Raw genomic sequence first — 24,127 nt, 5'->3', positions numbered from 1 at the left:
TGCTCCAAGATATTTGAACTTTTCCACCTCTTCGAAAGATAAATCTCCAATTTTTATAGTTCCATTTCGTACAATATTCTGGTCACGAGACATAATCATATACTTAGTCTTTTCGGGATTTACTTCCAACCCTATCGCTTTACTTGCTTCAACTAGAATTTTCGCGTTTTCCCTAATCGTTTGTGCATTTTCTCCTAGCATTTTGCTGTGGTCGTGCCGGAGAATCAGTCCCATTCCGAGGCTTACTGTTAGGTTTCGTAACAAGCTGTATTTTACGGTGATGGGTTGTTAGCCCTTCGCCCAACCCCCAAGCTGGAGGACCACCCCTTATCGGCTGTCCACGACTGCTTATTCAATATATTCGCAGCTACCCTCCATATCTGGAGGCCGTCTCCTCTATCCGCAACCTGAGGACGCGCCATGCCGTGGTGATAGGGACCCACAATATTAATTATTATTAGTATTATTATTATGTACTAGCCGTACCCGTGCGCTCCGCTGCACCTGTTAGAAATAAATATAAAGAAATTACATAATTAAAATAGGACGTTTGATCCAGGGAACAACTTTTACAACAGCGCAAGATAATCTGCTTCGCTCATTACCCAATTTTTTTTGCATTGCACTTATTGCATATATATTTTATGTATTTTAACACGATTCAATTGAGCATAGTTAAAATTTGAATTATAAAATAATGAATTGCTAAGCTAACGTACTATTACTGCATACTAAATCAATACACTCTCGTTGTTCGTTAATTCTCTGAGATTAAAATGTGTGTACATAAATACTATTTTAAGAAACACAGAAAACGAATGTACAAAATAGCCTATCAAATTTTCTGTGCATAAAAAGCTATTTTAATCTTACCTGTCCTCGATTTACTCAGACGTTACTGTAATAACATTATAGCATTATGTCAATCTAGAGAAACTACACTTTCCAATGGTGAAATAATAATTAATTATACAAATCGGTTAATTTAGCTTCCGATATTACTTCATACAAACACAGAAATATTCTCTGTAGGCTATGTTTAATAGCTTTCGATTGTTGATGTCCAAGGCCCCTGTTTCGATTGTTGTTGTCCAAGGCCCCTTATAGACGAAGTCTTTTGTTCTTAATTCATTGCACCGTCTTAGATGGCGTTATTTTAATTTTAAAACTCTTTTATCTCATTAAATATTAGACCTATCAAAATTTTGTAAAGAATAAAACTTATCGGAAATCATTTTCAAAGAAACTTTTGTTATGTAACATTTGTCACAAAAATCAATAATAAGCGAGATATTTCGATTTATTTAATTCAGGCCCCCTTATAACCCCCGTTCTAAATAAAGTATTTTGAATGCCATATAGCCTAAAATCTAAGTTACAACGAACTTAATTTATATTCCAATTTTCATATAAATCGGTTCAGCCATTATCGCGTGAAAAGGTAACAAACATACAGACAGACATACAAACAAAAATGTCAAAAATGCGATTTTCGGTTTCAGGGTGGTTAATTATATATGTTAGGACCAATTATTTTTGGAAAATCGAAAATTACCAGAAAAATTTCGGCTACAGATTTATTATTAGTATAGATTTAACTTCCTTTTAATCAGCAGACATTCTCAATAATCAAGGTTTGGTCCCGTACACACTCTCTGGACGAAAAGAACCTGCGTCAATACCGTCCTTTTGTAACATTAATTTCTCTAGAATTCGAGAGGATTCGAACCCTATTCCCAGTATACGAAGGTGAGGCTCTAACGGTGCACCGCCTCCGTACGTCTGAAGGCCACCAAAGCAGAGAAAAATCCGCATTCTTAGAACATTTGCTAGGGATGACACAAGAGCTGGTTACCATAGCAGCCAGCAGATATAAATATGTTCAATTGTGTACGTGGAAATCTCGGCCAGCGAGCCACGCCTTGCGTAGGGGGCCGTTGCTACACAAGCCCGTAACAAGCTACTTATCACGGCGAGATAAAATGCAAGGGAATCGCCGCTCTAGCCGAACTGTTTGCCAAATCAAGAACCTTCACCACTGCACGGGTCTCCGAGAGGTGATAGAGGAGGGAATAATCATAGGCTGTGCAATGTCTTCCACAGAGTATGTGGAACAGAGTAGTGTTGCCAATTTAGCCACAAAATATTCAATTTAGGTATTAGATACATTGTAGGTATACAGGGTATTGACTACACCCCAAGTCTGGCTACTAGCAGCAGGCATCTATAATGAACACCGATCAAAATACCACTCATTTCTCGTAAAAACAACAACTGAATAGACTACAGTGGACTATAGTGGACTTTATGTTGTCAGCAAACAGCTGGATACATTAAGAAGATTGTAGGTGTACAGGGTGATTCACGAGGATTTACCGTCCCTTACGGAGCTTATTTCCGAAGACATTCTGAGCAAAAATTCCATATAAACATTTGTCCTAATCTCAGAATTACACTAATTTGAAGTTGTTTGTAAAATATCTTTTTCATTAGTTTTAAGAGTAAAAGAATATTACAAATAAAGAATGGACTCTTCAGAAGTGTCATTTCTTTAATGGCTAGTGTTCTGAAGCTAAAAATCTGTTGTTAATTGCTATGTACAAATTTTATTTTTCATTTTTTAACTAAAAATTACATCATTCTTACGCACTTATAAAAATTGTTACAAATCATACGACTTTATGAACTTGATTCTTTACAGTTTAATTATGCATCCTAATGTACAGTCTTAAAGAATTTACAAGAGTGGCGTGATTTGTAATAATTCTGTGGTGTTTGGGTAAAGGGAGATAAGTCATAAAAATGAGTTCGGAGATAAATGAAAATTAAACTTGGAACCCTTATTACAAATAATTTTCTACACAAATAAAACAACACATCTGCTTGTATTCTTTGATTTTTGCACACCCATTTGTATAATTTAACTTGTGTGTTCATCTGGGGAACAAAATTCCACCTGGACAAAAAATGACTTATACCCCTTTACCCGAACACCACAGAATTGTCGTGATGAATGCGTAAGAAAATGTAATTTTGTAGTTAAAAATCGAAAAAAAAAAAATTCTGTACGAAGCAACTATGGAATTCACAACACATTTTTGGCTTCAGAATACTAGCGAATTAAAGAAATGATACTCCTGAATAGTTCATTCTTTATCTGTAATATTCTTTTACCCTTAAAACTCAAGAATAGTAGTATTTTACAAACAACTTCAAATTAGTGTAACTCTGAAAATACTTAGAATAGGAAAAATTGTTTATATGATATTTTTGCTCAGAATGTCTTCGGAAATAAGCTCCGTAAGGGACTGTAAATCCTCGTGAATCATCCTGTATATGTCAATAATAAAATTTCAGCTATTTCTTTCACTTCCACTTTTTAAGAAAAAGCGAGAGTGTTTCCTTAAGGGAAGAAGATAGTGAAATGTGGTGAAAAACAAGTGAATTTTTCATTTTTTTTCCTTTAAATTAATCTTTCACAAGTGAAAAATATACTACATAAAATTTAGGGGAGAGTCGGGTAGTATCGGACATCGGGTAGTATCAGACAGTGCGTTTCTTTCATCTACCACCATATGGTAGTACCTGAATGACATGGTTACGTTTCTCTATGCGACATCACAGAAACGTAACCATGTCAATCAGGTACTATCATCGTGTGGTAGATGAAAGAAACGCACTGTCCGATATTACCCGATGTCCGATACTACCCGACTCTCCCCTAATACACATTTATGGACTTCTCAACTGCTGTCATGCCATTTATAAAGTTATGCTGCAAGGGTTTTTAAATGTCACTAAACTTTGACTGCAAATTCCCGTAATTTACACAACTATTTGCTTTATTTCTTTCTTGTTTTATTCGACACAAAAAGTTATATATCTTCGGAATTATTAATGTTACATACATGATATTTGGTATACACATTTTTTAGGGTCGACCTAGGTGGCGCAGTCGGCATAATGCTGGCCTTCAGTTTCCGAAGTTGCAGGTTCGATTCTGGCCCAGGTCGACTGTATTTAAATGTGATTGAATGCGACAGGCTCATGTCAGTACATTTACTGACATGTAAAAGAACTCTTGCGGGACAAAATTCCGGCACACTGGCGACGCTGATATAACCTCGGTAGTTGCGAGCGTCGTTAAATAACACATAATTTCGATGATAATCAGCCTAACTTCATTTTTTAAATGTGACTTTTTTGTTGTAGTTAGTTAAAATTTAATTACTCGTACGAAACGTGAAGATATGTTTTTTGACAATTATGTGTACATTCCTTCATAAAAAGTAACTAATAATAATGTGTTAAAATTTAATTATAGCTGTTTCTGAAAAAAAATCAATTGAGAGATAAGCTCTTTTACCTGAACACCATCGATTTAATTTAAAACATTCTTTAGGTACTAAGAAATTGTTTGTCTCTGTAATAGAAATTTATTTTGCTGCATTTCTAACATATGCCTCCATATACACAGGGTGGAAATGAAATAACCTTGCGATTGAAAGGGACGATAGGGTACACTTAAATGAATAGAAACCCTATATTATGTTTTGTGATTAAATGCACGGTTAATTATAAAATTGAGTTGGAAGTTTCAGGAGTCCGGCAACATCGCCGCTAACACACTACTCTTTCTTCTCGTAATACAGGTGTAAGAGGACAACGAACTCAGGTCTGTCTCTCTAGTTCATAGATGGGCATCGTGCCTAACTTGAGAATCTGTGCCTCACTGACCTTCACAGAGCTTATCGCTCTGAGTGACATCATCTTCACAGTCCCCGTTTCTCCCTCACGCAGCTCCTAGGCGTGGGCAGGTTCTATATCATTTCATAAGCAATATCAGTGGTGGCATAATGGCATTATTAAAGCAGTGTGTACGCGTTAGAAAACGATTATTTCATGAGAAATGGGAGGAAGAATTTTTTTGCTGTTTAGAAGGGGAGAACATACGATGTTTGTTATGCTCGAAAATCCTATTAGACATTAATAAATTTAATATACAACGACATTACTTCTTATGTCATAAAGAACATGCTGAATTAGAAGGTAAGACAAATTAAATGTTATTTTTCATACTATTCCGAAGAAAATTTATGATCTTAACATTTGCACAGTATACTACATACGACATTATACCTTAAACACGCTGCATTAAAAGGTACGAGGAATTAAATGTTGTTTGTAGGTATTATTTGCAAAAGAAATTTATAAAAAAAATATCAAATGTGCGTAGAAAACGAAATATGATTTTCTGAAATTATTTTAGGTCGAGAACGTGCAAATCTATTAAGTAATCTTGATAAACGCCAGAATATTCAAGAAAATAAACGTAGATAACGTGATGGAATATTATTGGCTAGTTACGCAATTTCTCGCCTGTGATTTAAATCAATTCAGTGACGGAGAAACAGTAAAGAGGTTTATGATTAAAGCTGCCGAATTAATTTACCAAATTGAATAAAAGTTTTCGAGTCTCTCACGTTAACCAAGCGCTTTCCTAATAATTCGTCACTGACCGCCTTAGCGATTACGATAAGGTGACGCAGGTCACAGCAGTTTATATTTCCCATCCTACTCTGCAGTCTCCTCTCCTAGTAAACAAACTATTTCAAATCGAGTGGCTCACGTAACCGAAAATTGTGCCCATGTATGCTCTAGTTGAAGTACCTTCCACATCCCTCTCAGGCTACGACGTTGCAAGCTCGTCGCGTTGGTCGTTGGCTTCAAATTAGTGGTTTTTCAATTAAATTTACACAAAAACCATCCACGCTATTGAAATACGCCAGAGGGATAAATTATTCTTTATTAGATTTTCTATCGATATGCACAAAAATCACGATCCTAGTCTCAAGAGTTGCGGAATAACAGGGTGTTAAGCTTTTGGGGTGGAAACAATTTTTTTCTGAGAAAACTGTCAATTTTTTTTTACCAATATCATTTTACACTTTTTTACATACAGTAACATGAGCTATTCGCTCTGAAAATTTGCAGGGGTTATTTCACTTCCTCCCTGTATATACTAAGTGTAAAAAGTGAAAAATTGGTCGCTGGCTTCAAATTAGTGGTTTTTAAATTAAATTTACACGAAAACTGTTCACGCTATTGAAATACGCCAGAAGGATAAATTATTCTTTATTAGATTTTCTATCGATATGGATAAAAACCACAATCCTAGTCTCAAGAGTTACCGAATAACAGGGTATTAAACATTTGGGGGGGAAACAATTTTTTCTGAGAAAACTGTCAATTTTTTTTACCAAAATCATATTAGACTACACTTTTTTACATTCAGTAAAATGAGCTATTCGCTCTGAAAATCTGCAGGGGTTATTTACTTCCACCCTGTATATACGAAGTGTAAAAATTGGGGATGTGTATCAAAATTAAGCCCAGACTAGTTGAGAAGAATAAAATGGTCTAGTTGTAAAGTGGTCTGTAAAGTGGTCGGCCTCAAAATCCAATCGACATATATGTATGCATGAAGAGTGATAAAGTGTTAATTTATTACGGAAACTCTGCTAATTCCGCAGTACGGGTAATTCCGCAGTAGTACATATATGATTTTACTGCGGCTTTACAATAGGGTGAACGTAAGTTTTGAGACGCTGTCAACAGGAGGCATGTCCTCTGCAGTGCTATAGAAAAAAATCAAGGATATTGGTCGACACCTCTGTCGGCAATACAGTGAAACATCGCAAGTTGGATGTTTTTCGTGTTTTGCTACACAGCTGTGAAGAAAGTGAGCATTGTTACATGTAAATTGTTCCTTTTATGTTACTTTCATAATGTATTTCATAATTATTTACTACTGCGGAATTAGCCAAGTCCTATTGCGGATTTATCCGCACTGTTGCGGAATTACCCGAGTTGTTCTTTTTCAACTGTAATGTATGTACAACTAAATATATTTGCATTTTAATAGATCTCTTTATCTCATTTGGTAATGAAAGGTTTCGTCCATGTCTACATACCTTGATAATATTGTAAATTTTATTTCAACTAAACAATAATATTTTATTCTTCCAACAATAATTCCTTTCTACAATTCACCTTAAACGTTCTCGTCAACAATAGGATTTTCACTCAACACGGTATTCGTTATAGCACTCCACTGACGGCAATGACAATTTACTTGGACTATTACGAACAACAATGAACTGTTAATCTTAACTAATATTTACAAAGCACTATTTACAAATCAGAACTGTCAGTTCTCAGTTCACAGTTCTTCTAGCTCAGTCACTCGAGTTCACAGTATCTCGAACCACAGACCTTCAGAGACAGTTCACTGTACTCGAACTCAGGTCCCTCCAACTGCGATCCACTGCACTCGAACTCAGGTCCCTCCAACTGCGGTCCACTGCACTCGAACTCAGGCCTTCGGATGCTGGCACAGTTGCGGACGCACACTCGAGTCGAACTCCGGTACACAAGACTGGCTTGCTTGCTCTGGCTCACTCGCTGACTGAATAACTGAAACTGCTCGAGTTCGATGGCATTTCTTCTTTTATAGCGAAATCATAGTTGCGAGAAATTTCTACAGGTGTGCAGAGAATTATCTGGATATCTCCACTTCGACGGACTTCTGGAAGAGTCGGGAGGGTCCGTCCCCCCTATTCCGCACGCAGCAGTTGCGCGTGCACTCTCCCCTCGTCGCATTGGCCCTTTCCCCTCTCTTCTCTCCGCCGCGCGCCGTCCTTCAGTGCTCCGTGAAGCCCACGCGATCTGCTCTCTTGCGGGACGCTGGTCGTGAGTTCGAATCTCACGTCGCTGTCACAATATTTTTCAATAAACATTTTGATAAAAATATGATTGGTTTACTCATTAATATTGCGGAATTAGCCGAGTCTCCGCCAAATGATTTTATAAACAAACAAAAAATACTGAAATGAACGCTACGATTTAACAATACTGACCTTATTTTCTTTCAAGGATCTTATTAAAGAAATTGAAAAAACGATAAAAGAGGCATTACACACATCTGTAACATCATCAGTTAATCCCAAGTGATACAAACCGGAGATAAGATAAAACATGATTAGCCTACTTTTCGATAAAGAATGACACAACACCATGCACTGTGATGCTCTTGAAGGTTACTGTAACATTTCGCTTTAAACAGACAGAATCATAAGTAATGTCCTTAATTTCGGGGGTTATTCTTTGAGATATTTCTAACAAAAAAGATTAAATACAATTTTGTTCGTTTTTGCTTTCTCTTTGAGATAAAAGTCGTTTTAAAAGAAATATTTCACAGCGTGTTTTGGGAAAGCCATTGACTTAATTCCCAATACGCTCAGTGATTTTTTTTTTTTACTTGTATCAAATACGAGATTATTTAGCGATGATGGGGTTGGTGATAGCGAGATGATATTTGGCGAGATAAGACCGAGGAGTCTCCATAGATTACCTCACATTTGCCTTACGATTGGAGAAAACCTCGGAAAATATCCCATCAACTAATCAGCCAAGAGGGAATCGAACCCGTGTCCGAGCGCAACTTGTCAGTCAGTTTAATAATATGATAATAAATGATTGAAATAATTTTAGTTTCGTCCTTTAAATGTGCAGAAATTTGATCCCAACAAATAATGTAACATTTTAGTATTCCTTTCCAGAACGAACAGTTACATTTTTTCGGATCAAATTTCTGCACATTTGAAGAACAAAGCTAAAATTCTTTCAACCATTTATTATCATAATACACTGCTCTCTTAAACTGACTGAGCATATTGGGAATTAAATCAATGGCTTTCCCAAAACACGCTATGTAATGCTTCATATAAAACAATTTTTATCTCGAAAAGGAAGCAAAAACGAGCTAAATTGTATTAAACTTTTTTGTTTGAAATAGCTCAAGGAATAACCCACTGAAATTAATGGCAGTACTTAAGGTTCATCCGTATGCAATAATACAGGGTCCGGCAGTTGATTCTAACGAATTTCAGTATGCTGTTCTGAAGTGATTATAAGATTTAGAAATATCAAAATAACATATCGAAACGATTATGGACTACGATGTTTGCCTTTTCAGTCACCAGAGATCCAGTTGTTTCCAATTTGTTTACCAGTCCCAGTATTGTGTTTCTTTGTAGGGATTACGAACACCAAATTCTCTCTGGTATGCCCTTTGAGTAGCTGTAATTGAATTCGTAATCCAGTATTACTTCACAAGGAAGAGTCGTTGATTTAATGTGTACTGCATTTTCAGTAACTAAAACTAAATATCGAAAACAATAATAAGGAGTAAAGAATAAACATCTGCGCATCTCGTGACAGGAAATCAAAACTCCTGCTTAATTTGACGTTAAAAAATGGTCATTAAGTGAATTTCCAGCGGAATAAATAAAGAATTTTGAACATTTGCTGTAGAGGTTAGTAATCTCCAAAAGATACTCTACATTTGAGGTATAACAAATTGTGGCTAGCATCATTCGTTTTGAAAGAAAGAAAGAAAGAAAGAAAGAAAGAAAGAAAGGAAGAAAGAAAGAAAGAGAGAGGGATAGAGAGAAAGAAAGAAAGAGAGATAGAGAGAAAGAAAGAAAAAGAGAAAGAAAAAAAGAGAGAAAGAGAGAAAGAAAGAAAGATAGGGAGATAGAGAGAAAGAAAGAGAGAAAGAAAGAAAGAGAGTAAGAAAGAAAGAAAGAAAGAAAGAGATAGAGAGAAAGAAAGAAAGAGAGAAAGAAAGAAAGAGAGATAGAGAGAAAGAAAGAAAGAGAAAGAGAGAAAGAGAGAAAGAAAGAAAGAGAGAAAGAAAGAGAGAGAGAAAGAGAGAAAGAAAAAAGAGAAAGGGAGAAAGAAGGATAGAGAGATAGAGAGAAAGAAAGAAAGAAAGAAAGATAGAGAGATAGAGAGAAAGAAAGAAAGAGAGAAAGAAAGAAAGAAAGAAAGAAAGAAAAGAGAGATAGAGAGAAAGAAAGAAAGAAAGGAAGAAAGAAAGAAAGAGAGAGGGATAGAGAGAAAGAAAGATAGAGAGGTAGAGAGAAAGAAAGAAAGAGAGAAAGAAAGAGAGAAAGAAAGAAAGAGAGAAAGAAAGAGAGAAAGAAAGGAAGAAAGAAAGAAAGAAAGAAAGAAAGAAAGAAAGAATGTGTTAATTCTATATAAATCACTGTGTACTACTACAATAATCAAATTTAATCTCATATCCTTTAGTTACAAAGAAATGATGGAATACGATTAATTAACTGCAAACAAGAGGTCCAGATGTCGTTTTCGGTTATCTTATGGGCAGGCATCAGGCATTCTGTCGATAATTCTTTCAAGGTTTTACAAGCACTGGGTCACACTTGTGATATGCAAATGCTTCAGTCACGAATGAACCTAACAGGTCACGATCTCTGGTGTTGGCCCCATGGGGCGCCAGCTCAATACTGGACCATGCAGAGCTTGACTGGAACGTTATTTATGTGACGAAATCCAGTATCAAGTAGCCTTTGCACAGCCAGGTCTGACTGGTCGGTGGCCAAAGCCCAGCTTAGTAGGGGCAATACGACCGCTCTGGAGTTTATCGCGAGACAAAACGATAGAAGCTGGCTTTTCGGTATTGTAGTGTTCAAATGCCTGTTAACTATTATACACTGCAATGGATATCTACAGACCTTCAAGTAATAACATTAGTTTCACTATTTCTTTAGATATTTTGAGTGTCACAAAGGATGCTGAATTACATTAATTACATTTATCATCTCATTGCTTTTTAATAATCTCTGTGGCTAAAAAAGACTACAAACTAGAATTACAAATATAGTTGTCATCTAATTGTCTTTCAGTATACTCTGTAGTTTAAAATGGATGATAAATGAAGAAAAGAAACTACAACAAAATTATCATCTCATCGTCTCTGGATAGTCTGTGTAGTTTAAAAGAGCTGGTAAATAATAATATAATTACAATTATCATCTCATCATCTCAAAATAACCTCTGTAGTGTGAAAGGAATGTTAAACAAAAAATTATCGTCTCTAAATAGCCTCTGTAATTTAAAAGAAACGTTAAATAAAGAATTACAATTATCACCTTATCGCCATTGAATTGCCTCTGTACTTTATTTTTTTTATTTTAATAGGTTATTTTACGACGCTTTATCAACATCTTAGCTCATTTAGCTTCTGAATGGGATGAAGGTGATAATGCGGTGAAATGAATCCGGGATCCAACACCGAAAGTTACCCAGCATTTGCTCATATTGGGTTGAGGGAAAACCCCGAAAAAAAAACCTCAACGAAGTACCTTGCCCAACCGGGAATCAAACCCGGGCCACCTGGTTTTGCGGCCAGACGCGCTAACCGTTACTCCACAGGTGTGGACTCTGTAGTTTGTAGTTTAAAAGGAACATTAAATAAAGAATTACAATTACAATTATCATCTTATCGTCTAGAATAGTCTCTGTAGTTCAAAAGGAACGTTAAGTAAAGAATTATAATTACAGTTATCATCTTATCGTCTAGAATAGTCTCTGTAGTTCAAAAGGAACGTTAAATAAAGGATTATAATTACAATTATCATCTTATCGTCTAGAATAGCCTCTGTAGTTTAAAAGGAACGTTAAATAAAGAATTGCAATTACAATTATCATCTTACCGTCTATGAATAGCCTCTGTAGTTTAAAAGGAACGTTAAATAAAGAATTACAATTATCATCTTATCTATGAATAGCCTCTGTAATTTAAAAGGAACGTTAAATAAAGAATTACAATTATAATTATCATCTTACCGTCTATGAATAGCCTCTGTAGTTTAAATGGAATGTTAAATAAAGAATTGCAATTACAATTATCATCTTACCGTCTATGAATAGCCTCTGTAGTTTAAATGGAATTTTAAATAAAGAATTACAATTACAATTATCAACTTATCGTCTATGAATAGCCTCTGCAGTTTAAAAGGAACGTTAAATAAAGAATTACATTTATAATTATCATCTTATCGTCTATGAATAGCCTCTGTACTTTAACAGGAACGTTAAATAAAGAATTACACTTATAATTATCATCTTATCGTGTATGAATAGCCTCTGTAGTTTAAAAGGAACGTTAAATAAATAATTACAATTACAAAATTATTAACTTATCGTCTATGAATAGCCTCTGTAGTTTTAAAGGAACGTTAAATAAAGAATTACAATTACAATTATCATCTTATCGTTCATGAATAGCCTCTGTAGTTTAAAACGAACGTTAAGTAAAGGATTACAATTACAATTATCAACTTATCGTCCATGAATAGCCTCTGTAGTTTAAAAGGAACGTTAAATAAAGAATTACATTTATAATTATCATCTTATCGTCTATGAATGGCCTCTGTAGTTCAAAAGGAACGTTAAATAAAGAATTACAATTACAAAATTATCAACTTATCGTCTATGAATAGCCTCTGTAGTTTAAAAGGAACGTTAAATAAAGAATTACAATTACAATTATCAACTTATCGTCTATGAATGGCCTCTGTAGTTTAAAAGGAACGTTAAGTAAAGAATTACAATTACAATTATCCTCTTTTAGTATATGAATAGCATATAGGCCTATAGCTTAAAGGAACGTTCAATAAAGAATTACAATTACAATTTTATCACCTCATCGTCTCTGAAAGGTCTCTGTAATTTAAGAAGTGCTGTTAAATGAATTACAAGAATAACCGTACCACCATACGATTAGGGGTACTATTGTCATATGCTACCATCAACTTACATGGGGTATTAATTGCAATTTCCTTACGTTGGAACATATCGTCTAAAGCAAAAACATGTAATTCCTACATCGAGTGCAGCACATGTGCATATGTATGCACTGCTTATGCTTCTGGTAAAAGTGCCGCTTTGTCACGATCTGTGACTCAATGTTTCAGTTGCAGACCTATGTTGCTCAACCTGCTGTTACGTATTCAGTGACTAGGCACTTTATTTACAGCCGTCATCGCTTAAAAGTCACTGGTAATTTATGGTTATCAATGTAGCGAATCCGGGTTTGATGCCCGGCAAAAACAAAGGTTTGCAACACTCATATAAGCTGCGAGGTTTTTGGGTATGTCCACTGTGTCATAATGTACAGAAACCTAGCATTTCGGAGTTACATATCAGTTCCATCCTCAGGGGCGGTAAGAAAAAGCGGAAATCAATTTTTATCTGTTGGATCCCACGCCAAGAGCTATTGTTTAGACCAGCGTTTCTCAAATTATGGTCCGCGGACCACCTGTGGTCCTCGAGGTCTGCCCTTGTGGTCCTTCAAAAAAGGCAGAAGAAAAAATAAAATTCAAACGAATTGCGTGTCTCTATAGCTGAAAATTTCAGAGTTTGGAAATGACACATGGCAATCGCCTTTCACTTATTCTCCCAGTACTGACATTTTATGAAATTTATTACCCTATACGTCTACCGACGTCCTACTCTACTTTCAACAACAAAAGAGAGATTTAAAGCACTATGAATGTGGTGTTTCTCGCCATCTTTTCCCTCCAAATCTGACGCCGCATCTGTAATTCAGCCAGGGACCACCTAAATTCACAACAGAGGACCGAACCTTTTCATGTATTTATGACTTTCTTAATAGTTTTGCCGACACCCAGTCTGCACATTGAAATGGTCACGCACTGTACGTCGTACATCAATAATACAACTCTGAGATCACAATTTGAAACTTATTTTCCAAGTAAACATGACGAATTTTCATGGGTTCGTGATCACTTTCATTGCGATATTGAAACTAACAAACTTTCATTGAGTGAAAGAGAACAGTTAATTGAACTCTCGAATGAGATCTGACTTAAAAATGAAATTCTGGTTAATTTCTGGACCTCATCATAAGTGAAAAGAGAATACAGTGAATTGTACAATGGTGCGTTAGAGATTATAATTCAGTTTGCTTCTACGTATCTGTGTGAGAAAGGGTTTTCATCACTAACTCTAATAAAAACAAAGTAGGCTACCGAAATCGACTCGATGTATGTGACGATCTCCGACTTAAGCTTACCAGCATACATCCAAATATAGAACAACTGTACAAGAATCGGCAGGCTCATCCATCTCATTAATGTATCAACATTTATTTTTTTTAGTTAATAAGTTAAAGATTATCCAAACTCTAATAGAGTTGAATTATTAAAGAAACAAAAATAAATTTTCTTCTATTAACATTAGTTAATATTAGTATAAAATTAATTTGATTTCATTAATTTTAATTAATTAATACTATTTTAAAATATAAGTATATTAGTATTAAAATATGCTACATACATGATAAATTTGTTTTCGAAGTGAACAAGATTAAGGTGGTCCGCGGAACTGTTTTTATATTTTATTTTATCCGTCTTAGTATTTATTTTATTATTGTAAATATTTTTTTGTTTTATCACTATTATTATTATTATTATTAATGAATTATTTTGTATTACAATCTTTGTATCATTTCTGTCACGATGATTCTATTATTATTATTATTATTATTATTATTATTATTATTATTATTATTAATGAATTATTTTGTATTACAATCTTTGTATCATCTCTGTCACGACTATTCTATTATTATTATTATTATTGTTATTATTATTGTTACTATTATTTTATATCATCAGCATTATTATTTGAACCCTGTAAAATTTATGTAGACTACTGGACTGTACCCGAGCACGAGCATTATGCTCATTTCGGGTATCTATCCAAATGTAAATTCAAATGTAAATTGTAAATAAATTTGAATTTGAATTTGAATTTGACTTAAAAAAAGTGGTCCCCACTTCAAAAAAGTTTGAGAAACGCTGGTTTAGACTATTTCGGACGGTACAGTATTTACCTATAGATCCGAAACTTTGTAGGTTTCTGGATTTGAATCGTAGGACTACGTTTGCATCAGCTGTCCTTAGGGGACACTGTTTTCGAGTCACTAGTACTCAGCGCCATAATGTTAGCCTATCAGCGCCATTCAGCCACATATCAATTCAAGAATATTATTCTCTTTAGGCTAGTACCAAGTGAAGACGTCAGGGCACAATTTTATTTCCCGTTCCACTTTTCAGCCTGCCCGTTGACAGAAGAGTAATTAAACAAAATTATATTCTCATCTGATGTGGATTAAAACTGTGCTCTGATATACAGGGTGGACCGTTAGTAATGTCATTAATTTCAGAGGGTTATTCTTTGAGATATTTCAAATAAAAAGGTTTAATACAATTTTGCTCATTTTTGCTTTCTTTTCGAGACAAAATTGTTTTATATAAAAAATTTCATACCGTGTTTTCAGAAAGCCATTGATTTATTACACAAAATGCTCTGTCGATTTAAGAGAGCAGTGTATTACGATAATCCATGTATTGTGGGTCCCTATCACCACGGCATGGCGCGTCCTCAGGTTGCGGATAGAGGAGACGGCCTCCAGATATGGAGGGTAGCTGCGAATATATTGAATAAGCAGTCGTGGACAGCCGATAAGGGGTGGTCCTCCAGCTTGGGGGTTGGGCGAAGGGCTAACAACCCATCACCGTAAAAAACAGCTTGTTACGTATCCCTATAATAAGCCTCGGAATAGGACTGATTCTCTGGCACGACCACAGCAAAGGAATAAGGTTTTGAGATTTGGCACTTGGAACGTAACTAGTCTTTATAGAACAGGAGGGGTAACATTAGTAGCAAAAGAACTAGCTAGATATAGAATAGACTTCGTAGGAGTACAAGAGGTTAGGTTAGATGGGAATGGCATATCACAAATAGGAGATTACTTGTTGTATTATGGGGAAGGAAACAATAATCACCAATTAGGAACAGGATTCTTTGTTCATAAAAGAATAAAATCAGCAGTAAAAAGGTCGAATTTATCAGTGACAGGTTATCGTATTTAGTACTTAAGGGTAGATGGTGCGACATCATAGTTATAAATGCTCACGCCCCTACAGAAGAGAAAGACGACTATATAAAGGATAGCTTCTATGAGGAATTGGAACATACTTTTGATCAGTTCCCTAGATATCACATGAAAATTTTATTGGGGGATTTCAATGCTAAAGTAGTACGGGAGGATATTTTTAGACCAACTATTGGAAAAGTGAGCCCACACGCAATTAGTAGTGACAATGGAGTTAGATTAGTCAACTTTGCCACATCGAAAAATTTAATTGTCAAAAGTACAACATTCCCCCATAAAGATATACATAAATATACTTGGACTTCTCCAGATGGATTGACACACAACCAAATAGATCACATCTTGATAGATAAACGGAGACATACTAGTATAGTAGATATTCGAACTTTCAGGGGTGCAGACTGTAATTCTGACCATTATTTGGTGATTGGAGAATTAAGAGAAAGATTATCAGTAGCCAAGCGAGTAGAGCAACAAGTTAATATTACTAAATTCAATATTTTGAAATTAAAGGACGAGGAAGCTAAGCAAAATTATCAGGTCGAAATTTCGAATAGGTTTGCCACTTTAGAAAGTTCCGACGAAGTTGAGAAAGAATTAGATGTTAATAGCGTGTGGGAAAATATCAGAGATAGTATCAAAATTGCAGCTGAGCAGAGCATAGGTTATTATGAAACTAAGAAAAAGAAACCGTGGTTTGATGAAGATTGTTGCATGGTAGTAGAAAGAAGGAAACAGGCAAAATTGAAATTCTTACAGGATCCAGTTGAGGAGAAGAGAGATAATTATTTCAATGAAAGACGGGAAGCAAGTCGTACACTTAGGAATAAAAAGAGAGGTTACTTGAAGGAAAAACTGAATGAGGTAGAAACAAATAGTAAGAATAAAAACATTCGAGATTTATATAAGGGTATAAAGGAATTTAAGAACGGATATCAGCCAAGGGTAAATGTGATCAAGGATGAGAATGGTGACTTGCTTGCAGACTCTCCATCAATCCTAAACAGATGGAAAAACTATTTTGCGCAACTACTAAATGTACATAGGCCAAATAGAAATGATCGGGACGAAATTGAAATACAAACTGCTGAGCCATTTATACCCGAACCCACGCCTTCAGAAGTCGAAATTGCGATAGAAAATCTGAAAAAGTACAAGTCTCCAGGTATCGATCAAATTCCAGCAGAATTAATACAAGAGGGTGGGAGTGCATTACATAGCGAAATTTATAAACTTGTACTTGCTATATGGGAAAAGGAAATTGTACCAGAACAATGGAAGGAGTCCATAATTGTACCTATTTTTAAAAAGGGGGACAAAACCAACTGTGGTAACTTTCGAGGAATATCACTTTTGTTGACGTCGTACAAAATTTTGTCCAATATTCTTTTGAGAAGATTAACTCCGTACATAGATGAAATTATTGGGGATCATCAGTGCGGTTTTCGGCGTAATAGATCGACTATTGATCAGATTTTTTGTATTCGACAGATAATGGAGAAAAAATGGGAGTATAAGGGTACAGTACATCAGTTATTCATAGATTTCAAAAAGGCATATGACTCGGTTAAGAGGGAAGTATTATATGATATTCTTATTGAATTTGGTATTCCCAAGAAACTAGTTCGATTAATTAAAATGTGTCTCAGTGAAACATACAGCAGAGTCCGTATAGGTCAGTTTCTATCTGATGCTTTTCCAATTCACTGCGGGCTAAAGCAGGGAGATGCACTATCACCTTTACTTTTTAACTTCGCTCTAGAATATGCCATTAGGAAAGTTCAGGATAACAGGCAGGGTTTGGAATTGAACGGGTTACATCAGCTTCTTGTCTATGCGGATGACGTGAATATGTTAGGAGAAAATCCACAAACGATTAGGGAAAACACGGAAATTTTACTTGAAGCAAGTAGAGCGATCGGTTTGGAAGTAAATCCCGAAAAGACGAAGTATATGATTATGTCTCGTGACCAGAATATTGTACGAAATGGAAATATAAAAATTGGAGATTTATCCTTCGAAGAGGTGGAAAAATTCAAATATCTTGGAGCAACAGTAACAAATATAAATGATACTCGGGAGGAAATTAAACGCAGAATAAATATGGGAAATGCGTGTTATTATTCGGTTGAGAAGCTCTTATCATCCAGTCTGCTGTCCAAAAATCTGAAAGTTAGAATTTATAAAACAGTTATATTACCGGTTCTTCTGTATGGTTGTGAAACTTGGACTCTCACTCTGAGAGAGGAACATAGGTTCAGGGTGTTTGAAAATAAGGTGCTAAGGAAAATATTTGGGGCTAAGCGGGATGAAGTTACAGGAGAATGGAGAAAGTTACACAACACAGAACTGCACGCATTGTATTCTTCACCTGACATAATTAGGAACATTAAATCCAGACGTTTGAGATGGGCAGGACATGTAGCACGTATGGGCGAATCCAGAAATGCATATAGAGTGTTAGTTGGGAGACCGGAGGGAAAAATACCTTTAGGGAGGCCGAGACGTAGATGGGAGGATAATATTAAAATGGATTTGAGGGAGGTGGGGTATGATGATAGAGACTGGATTAATCTTGCACAGGATAGGGACCGCTGGCGGGCTTATGTGAGGGCGGCAATGAACCTTCGGGTTCCTTAAAAGCCATTTGTAAGTAAGTAAGTAAGTAAGTAAGTAAGTATTACGATAATAAATGAATGTAACATTGTAAACTTCCTTTACATAACAAAAAGTTACATTTGTTCGGATCAAATTTTCTTCTTCACTGGGGTCAGCATGCAGCTCAATGATATATTGTTGTCCTTATATTTATTGTATTGATGTGCAGTCACTTCAAATCGACGCACATTTTGATTTATGGACATTTCTACACATTGCATATTTTAATTTGTAGACTTTTCTATATATTGAACATTTTGATTTGTGGACATTTCTACACTTTGCACATTTTGACTTATGGTCATTTCTATATATTGAATATTTTGACTTATGGACATTTCTATGTATTGCATATTTTCATTTATGGACATTTCTATATATTGCACATTTTGACTTGTGGACATTTCTATATATTGAACATTTTGACTTATGGTCATTTCTATATATTGAACATTTTGACTTATGGACATTTCTATGTATTGCACATTTTCATTTATGGACATTTCTATGTATTGCACATTTTTACTTGTGGACATTTCTATATATTGAACATTTTGACTTATGGTCATTTCTATATATTGAACATTTTGACTTATGGACATTTCTATGTATTGCACATTTTCATTTATGGACATTTCTATATATTGCACATTATGACTTATGGACATTTCTATATATAATGCATATTTTGACTTATGTTCATTTCTATATATTGAACATTTTGACTTTTGGACATTTCTATATATTGCACATTTTGACTTTTGGACATTTCTATATATTGCACATTTTGACTTATGTTCATTTCTATATATTGAATATTTTGACTTTTGGACATTTCTATATATTGCACATTTTGACTTTTGGACATTTCTATATATTGCACATTTTGACTTATGGACATTTCTATATATTAAACATTTTGACTTATGTTCATTTCTATATATTGAACATTTTGACTTTTGTACATTTCTATATATTGCACATTTTGACTTGTGGACATTTCTATATATTAAACATTTTGACTTATGGACATTTCTATGGATTGCACATTTTCATTTATACATGTCTATGTATTGCATATTTTGACTTATGGACATTTCTATATATTGCACATTTTCATTTATGGACATTTCTATATATTGCACATTATGACTTATGGACATTTCTATGTATTGCACATTTTCATTTATGGACATTTCTATATACTGCACATTTTGACTTATGGACATTTCTATATATTGCACATTTTGACTTATGGACATTTCTATATAGTGCACATTTTGACTTATGGACATTTCTATATATTACACATTTTGACTTATGGACATTTCTATGTAGTGCACATTTTGACTTATGGACATTTCTATATAGTGCACATTTTGACTTATGGACATTTCTATATATAATGCATATTTTGACTTATGGACATTTCTATATATAATGCATATTTTGACTTATGGACATTTCTATATATAATGCATATTTTGACTTATAGACATTTCTATATATTGCACATTTTGACTTATGGACATTTCTATATATTGCACATTTTGACTTATGGACATTTCTATATATTGCACATTTTGACTTATGGACGTTTCTATATATTGCACATTTTGACTTATGGACATTTCTATATAGTGTACATTTTGACTTCTGGGCATTTTTGCATATTGGACATTTTGACTAGTGGTCTTATTTCATTGGACGTTTTGGTTGTGGACATTTTTGTAGTGGAATTTCTGTATATTGGACTTTGTGCTGTGGACCAATTGACCTGGAATGCTTAAAGGTACTGTACATAGGAGGATGGACTGAAAGCCACTATTGACAACACTGAAATGTCAGTACCACTTTGAACATCTATTTCATTGTATAAGTGGCAGTGCATGAAGAACTTGTGACATTAATGCACATCGATAAAATTTATGAACAGAATACAACCTGTCCAAAAATTGCACTTAATGGTCTCCCCGGATTTCAAATCGAGTACCTAATATGAAGTCTATTCACACAGCTACAAGTAGTATATGATATTGTTAACTTTAGGAATTAAAGACTGTAGAAAATGGTTGACTCACCCCTTTGCGGTAGTCCCATTCAATCCTCGGTGGGGTAATTCCGACAGTCGGCCTGGACGTAGGGCGGCAATATTTTTCCCAGCTCATCTGATCCCGCGGATTATTTTTCCCGTAATGATAATCTTCATCTTCATCATCTGCTTCCGGTGACGTCACAGGCAACGGTTTCCGGTACAGAAATTCCGATTTTTTCTTCCCATATTTGCCACTATCAGAATATTTAACACTTGCACCATTACTATACAAACTGCCACTTCCAGCATACAAAACACTTCCGTTGTAGGAGGGCTTACTTCGAACACTACTTCCTTCATACTGTTCTGCACTGTACGTCTTTCTTGGAGTGGATCCAAAACTTCTAGATGTCCAGGGATCGTCTTTATGGTCCATTGAGAGTAGTAAAGTTGTTTTGTGAGGTCTTACCGGGTTTGTTGTGGTATCGCTTTTAGGTCGCACACCGTATCGTGAAGCCATTTCAGATAGAAGTCAATTTTCCTTTCTGGTTGCTAAGTAACAAGGTTTATATGCACATCGATAAAGTTTATGAATAGCCTTTATACATCACAGTAAAAAAGAAAAGCTGAAGATCACAACGTACGTTGGTATAGAAACCAAATGGCACTATTTAATATCTGTTATTGCACCACCACAAACTGAAAGGAATTCAGAAGTGTTATCAGAACTCAAAGATAACTTTTCACTCGTAACAGCGGCACAACAGTAATATAATTCAAATAAGCCTTGTAAACATATGTTTATCTGATAGATATAAACGTAGCATATTTATTGCATAAAGATTAACAAAGCGACTTTAATCGAAATGATATCAATTGAACTCTGATACAAGGAGGGATTTTGCCAACACTACAGTCAAATTTAAGTTAGATTACAATCTCATTATATCGTCACATTTTATGCAATAGCACAAAATTATTCAACCTATGCTGAAACCAGAAACCGCGAAAAACTATGGACAGATTGACGAGTGCATCAAAATTCCTGTTTCCCCTGACCAAGCATACAATGTACTCGGTAAATGAAGAAATTACATATTTCTGTATAAACAGAGTAGAAAATTAGGCCTAGTACACATTTGTGGCCGCAAAAGTGTGTTCTTTTCAAGGAACACAGAGTTTTGCACTGGAGGTTACGTTTTGATGCGAAAAGGTTTTGGTGGGACTAATAGAAGACCATGTAGTAAATTTGGTTTGAATTGTTTGCAGGCAGAGTGATGGGGCTATTCTGCGTATTCGAAGATACTAACTGTAGCACAAATTTTCGTAGAGACAATGTGGAAACCACAATTTGGTGATGCTGATAATATGTGATATGTGTAGGTAAAAAGAAAGAAGTATCAAAAAGTTTTATATTAAACATAACATAATACACTTGAACAATAAAATTTATTTCGCGAAATACTTACCGAATTGACAATTTATTTCACGAAATATTCACCGAATTGACAATTAATTTCAGGAAATAGCTACCAAATTGACAATTTATTTCACGAATTACTCACTGAATTGACAATTTATTTCAAGAAATACTCACTGAATTGACAATTCATTTCACGAAATACCCACCAAATTGACAATTTATTCCACGAAATATCTACCGAATTGGCAATTTATTTCAAGAAATACTCACAGAATTGACAATTCATTTCACGAAATACTCAGCGAATTAACCATTTCTTTCACGAAATATTCACCGAATTGACAATTTATTTCACAAAAAACGCCGAATTGACTATTTATTTCACGAAATACTCACCGAATTGACAATTTCTTTCACGAAATATTCACCGAATTGTCAATTCATTTCACGACATACCCACCGAATTGACAATTCATTTCACGAAACATCTAGCCTACCGAATTGACCATTTATTTCACGAAGTACTCACCGAATTGTCAATTCATTTGACGAAATACCCACCGAATTGACAATTTATTCCACGAAATATTTACCGAATTGAACATTTATTTCAGGAAATACTTATCGAATTGACATTTCATTTCACGAAATACTCACCGAATTAACCATTTCTTTCACGAAATATTCACCGAATTGACTTTATTTCACAAAAAAACACCGAATTGACTCTTTATTTCACGAAATAGACATCGAATTGACAATTTCTTTCATGAAATATTAACCGAAGTGACACTTTATTTCACAAAATACCCACCAAACTGACTATTTCACGAAATACCTACCGAACTGACAATTATTTCACGAAATACCCAACAAATTGACAATTTATTTCACGAAATACGCACCGAATTGACAATTTATTTCATTAAATACACACCGAATTGACAATTTCTCTTACGAAATACCCAGCAAATTGACAATTTATGTTATGAAATACTCACCGAATTGACAATTTATTTCACGGAATACTCATCGAATTGACTATTTATTTCACAAAATACCCACCAAACTGACTATTTATTTCACGAAATAACTACCGAACTGACTATTTATTTCACAAAATACCCACCAAACTGACTATTTATTTCACGAAATAACTACCGAACTATTTATTTCACAAAATACCCACCAAACTGACTATTTATTTCACGAAATAACTACCGAACTGACTATTTATTTCACAAAATACCCACCAAACTGACTATTTATTTCACGAAATAACTACCGAACTGACTATTTATTTCACAAAATACCCACCAAACTGACTATTTATTTCACGAACAAAATACCCACCAAACTGACTATTTATTTCACGAAATAACTACCGAACTGACTATTTATTTCACAAAATACCCACCAAACTGACTATTTATTTCACGAAATAACTACCGAACTGACTATTTATTTCACAAAATACCCACCAAACTGACTATTTATTTCACGAAATAACTACCGAACTTACAATTTCTTTCACGAAATACCCACCGAATTGACAACTTACTTATAAAAAAATCCACCGAAATAGTAGTAGCACAGTCTAGTATATACAATCACGAACCTTGAGTTGTGAGGGTACTAGGAACAATAGACTGTGCAGGTACTATTTCGCATTGTCTGTAATGAGGCGATAGTAGCGATCCTAGTATTTAGCAACTATCTATGGATGCATATTTACTACGTATTGAGCTTCGTGACTATATACTAGACTGTGGTGGTAGGTTTAACACCGAAATCACCCATTTTATTTCACCAAAAAATACGGCCCGTTTGCTTATTTCTGTTTTCCCTTACAGCACTCTTTCTTATTGTGCAACAATTATCAAGCCTTTGTGTCTAAAACAATAAAATGATGAATGGCTATGTAGTATCTCTGATATTCTATATTTAAAACGATACTGGTTTAATTGGTCTATTGTTTAAGTTAATTTGTACGTTTAATTGCTAGTTTTCGATTCAGTGTCATCTTATTGTTATCTTATTGGCGGATTATCTTGTTACAATCCAATATATCTTCCTCTCCGTTTGAGATTTGTGGCCCATTTGTTACTAGTTTTGCGAGAAAACTTTGAATTATCTGTGGATTTAGCTGTAATCATAT

At 34.7% G+C, this 24,127-nt stretch overlaps 1 protein-coding gene and 1 long non-coding RNA gene across 3 annotated transcripts in view; one reads left to right on the top strand and one right to left on the bottom strand.

Annotated features, from left to right (window-relative positions):
- Lmpt (four and a half LIM domains protein limpet) overlaps positions 1–24,127 on the bottom strand; it is a 964,594-nt gene that overhangs the window by 782,395 nt on the left and 158,072 nt on the right. Inside the window, exon 1 of one of the 2 annotated variants that reach the window (XM_069832782.1) lies at positions 20,593–20,997. The exons of the other annotated variant lie outside the window; for it this stretch is intronic. Coding sequence (XP_069688883.1) covers positions 20,593–20,982 — 390 coding nt within the window. The 5' untranslated portion in view covers positions 20,983–20,997. Of the gene's footprint in view, positions 1–20,592; positions 20,998–24,127 lie in introns of those variants that run through there. 2 annotated transcript variants of the gene reach the window in all.
- Positions 18,137–24,127, top strand: part of LOC138704671 (uncharacterized) — a 464,077-nt gene continuing 458,086 nt past the window's right edge. Inside the window, exon 1 of the long non-coding RNA XR_011333390.1 lies at positions 18,137–18,510. This is a non-coding gene — a long non-coding RNA (uncharacterized lncRNA). The remainder of the gene's footprint in view (positions 18,511–24,127) is intronic.

This window comes from Periplaneta americana, chromosome 8 (assembly GCF_040183065.1).
Source record: "Periplaneta americana isolate PAMFEO1 chromosome 8, P.americana_PAMFEO1_priV1, whole genome shotgun sequence".
Lineage (NCBI taxonomy): Eukaryota > Metazoa > Arthropoda > Insecta > Blattodea > Blattidae > Periplaneta > Periplaneta americana.
This window is presented reverse-complemented; position numbering and strand designations above follow the sequence as displayed.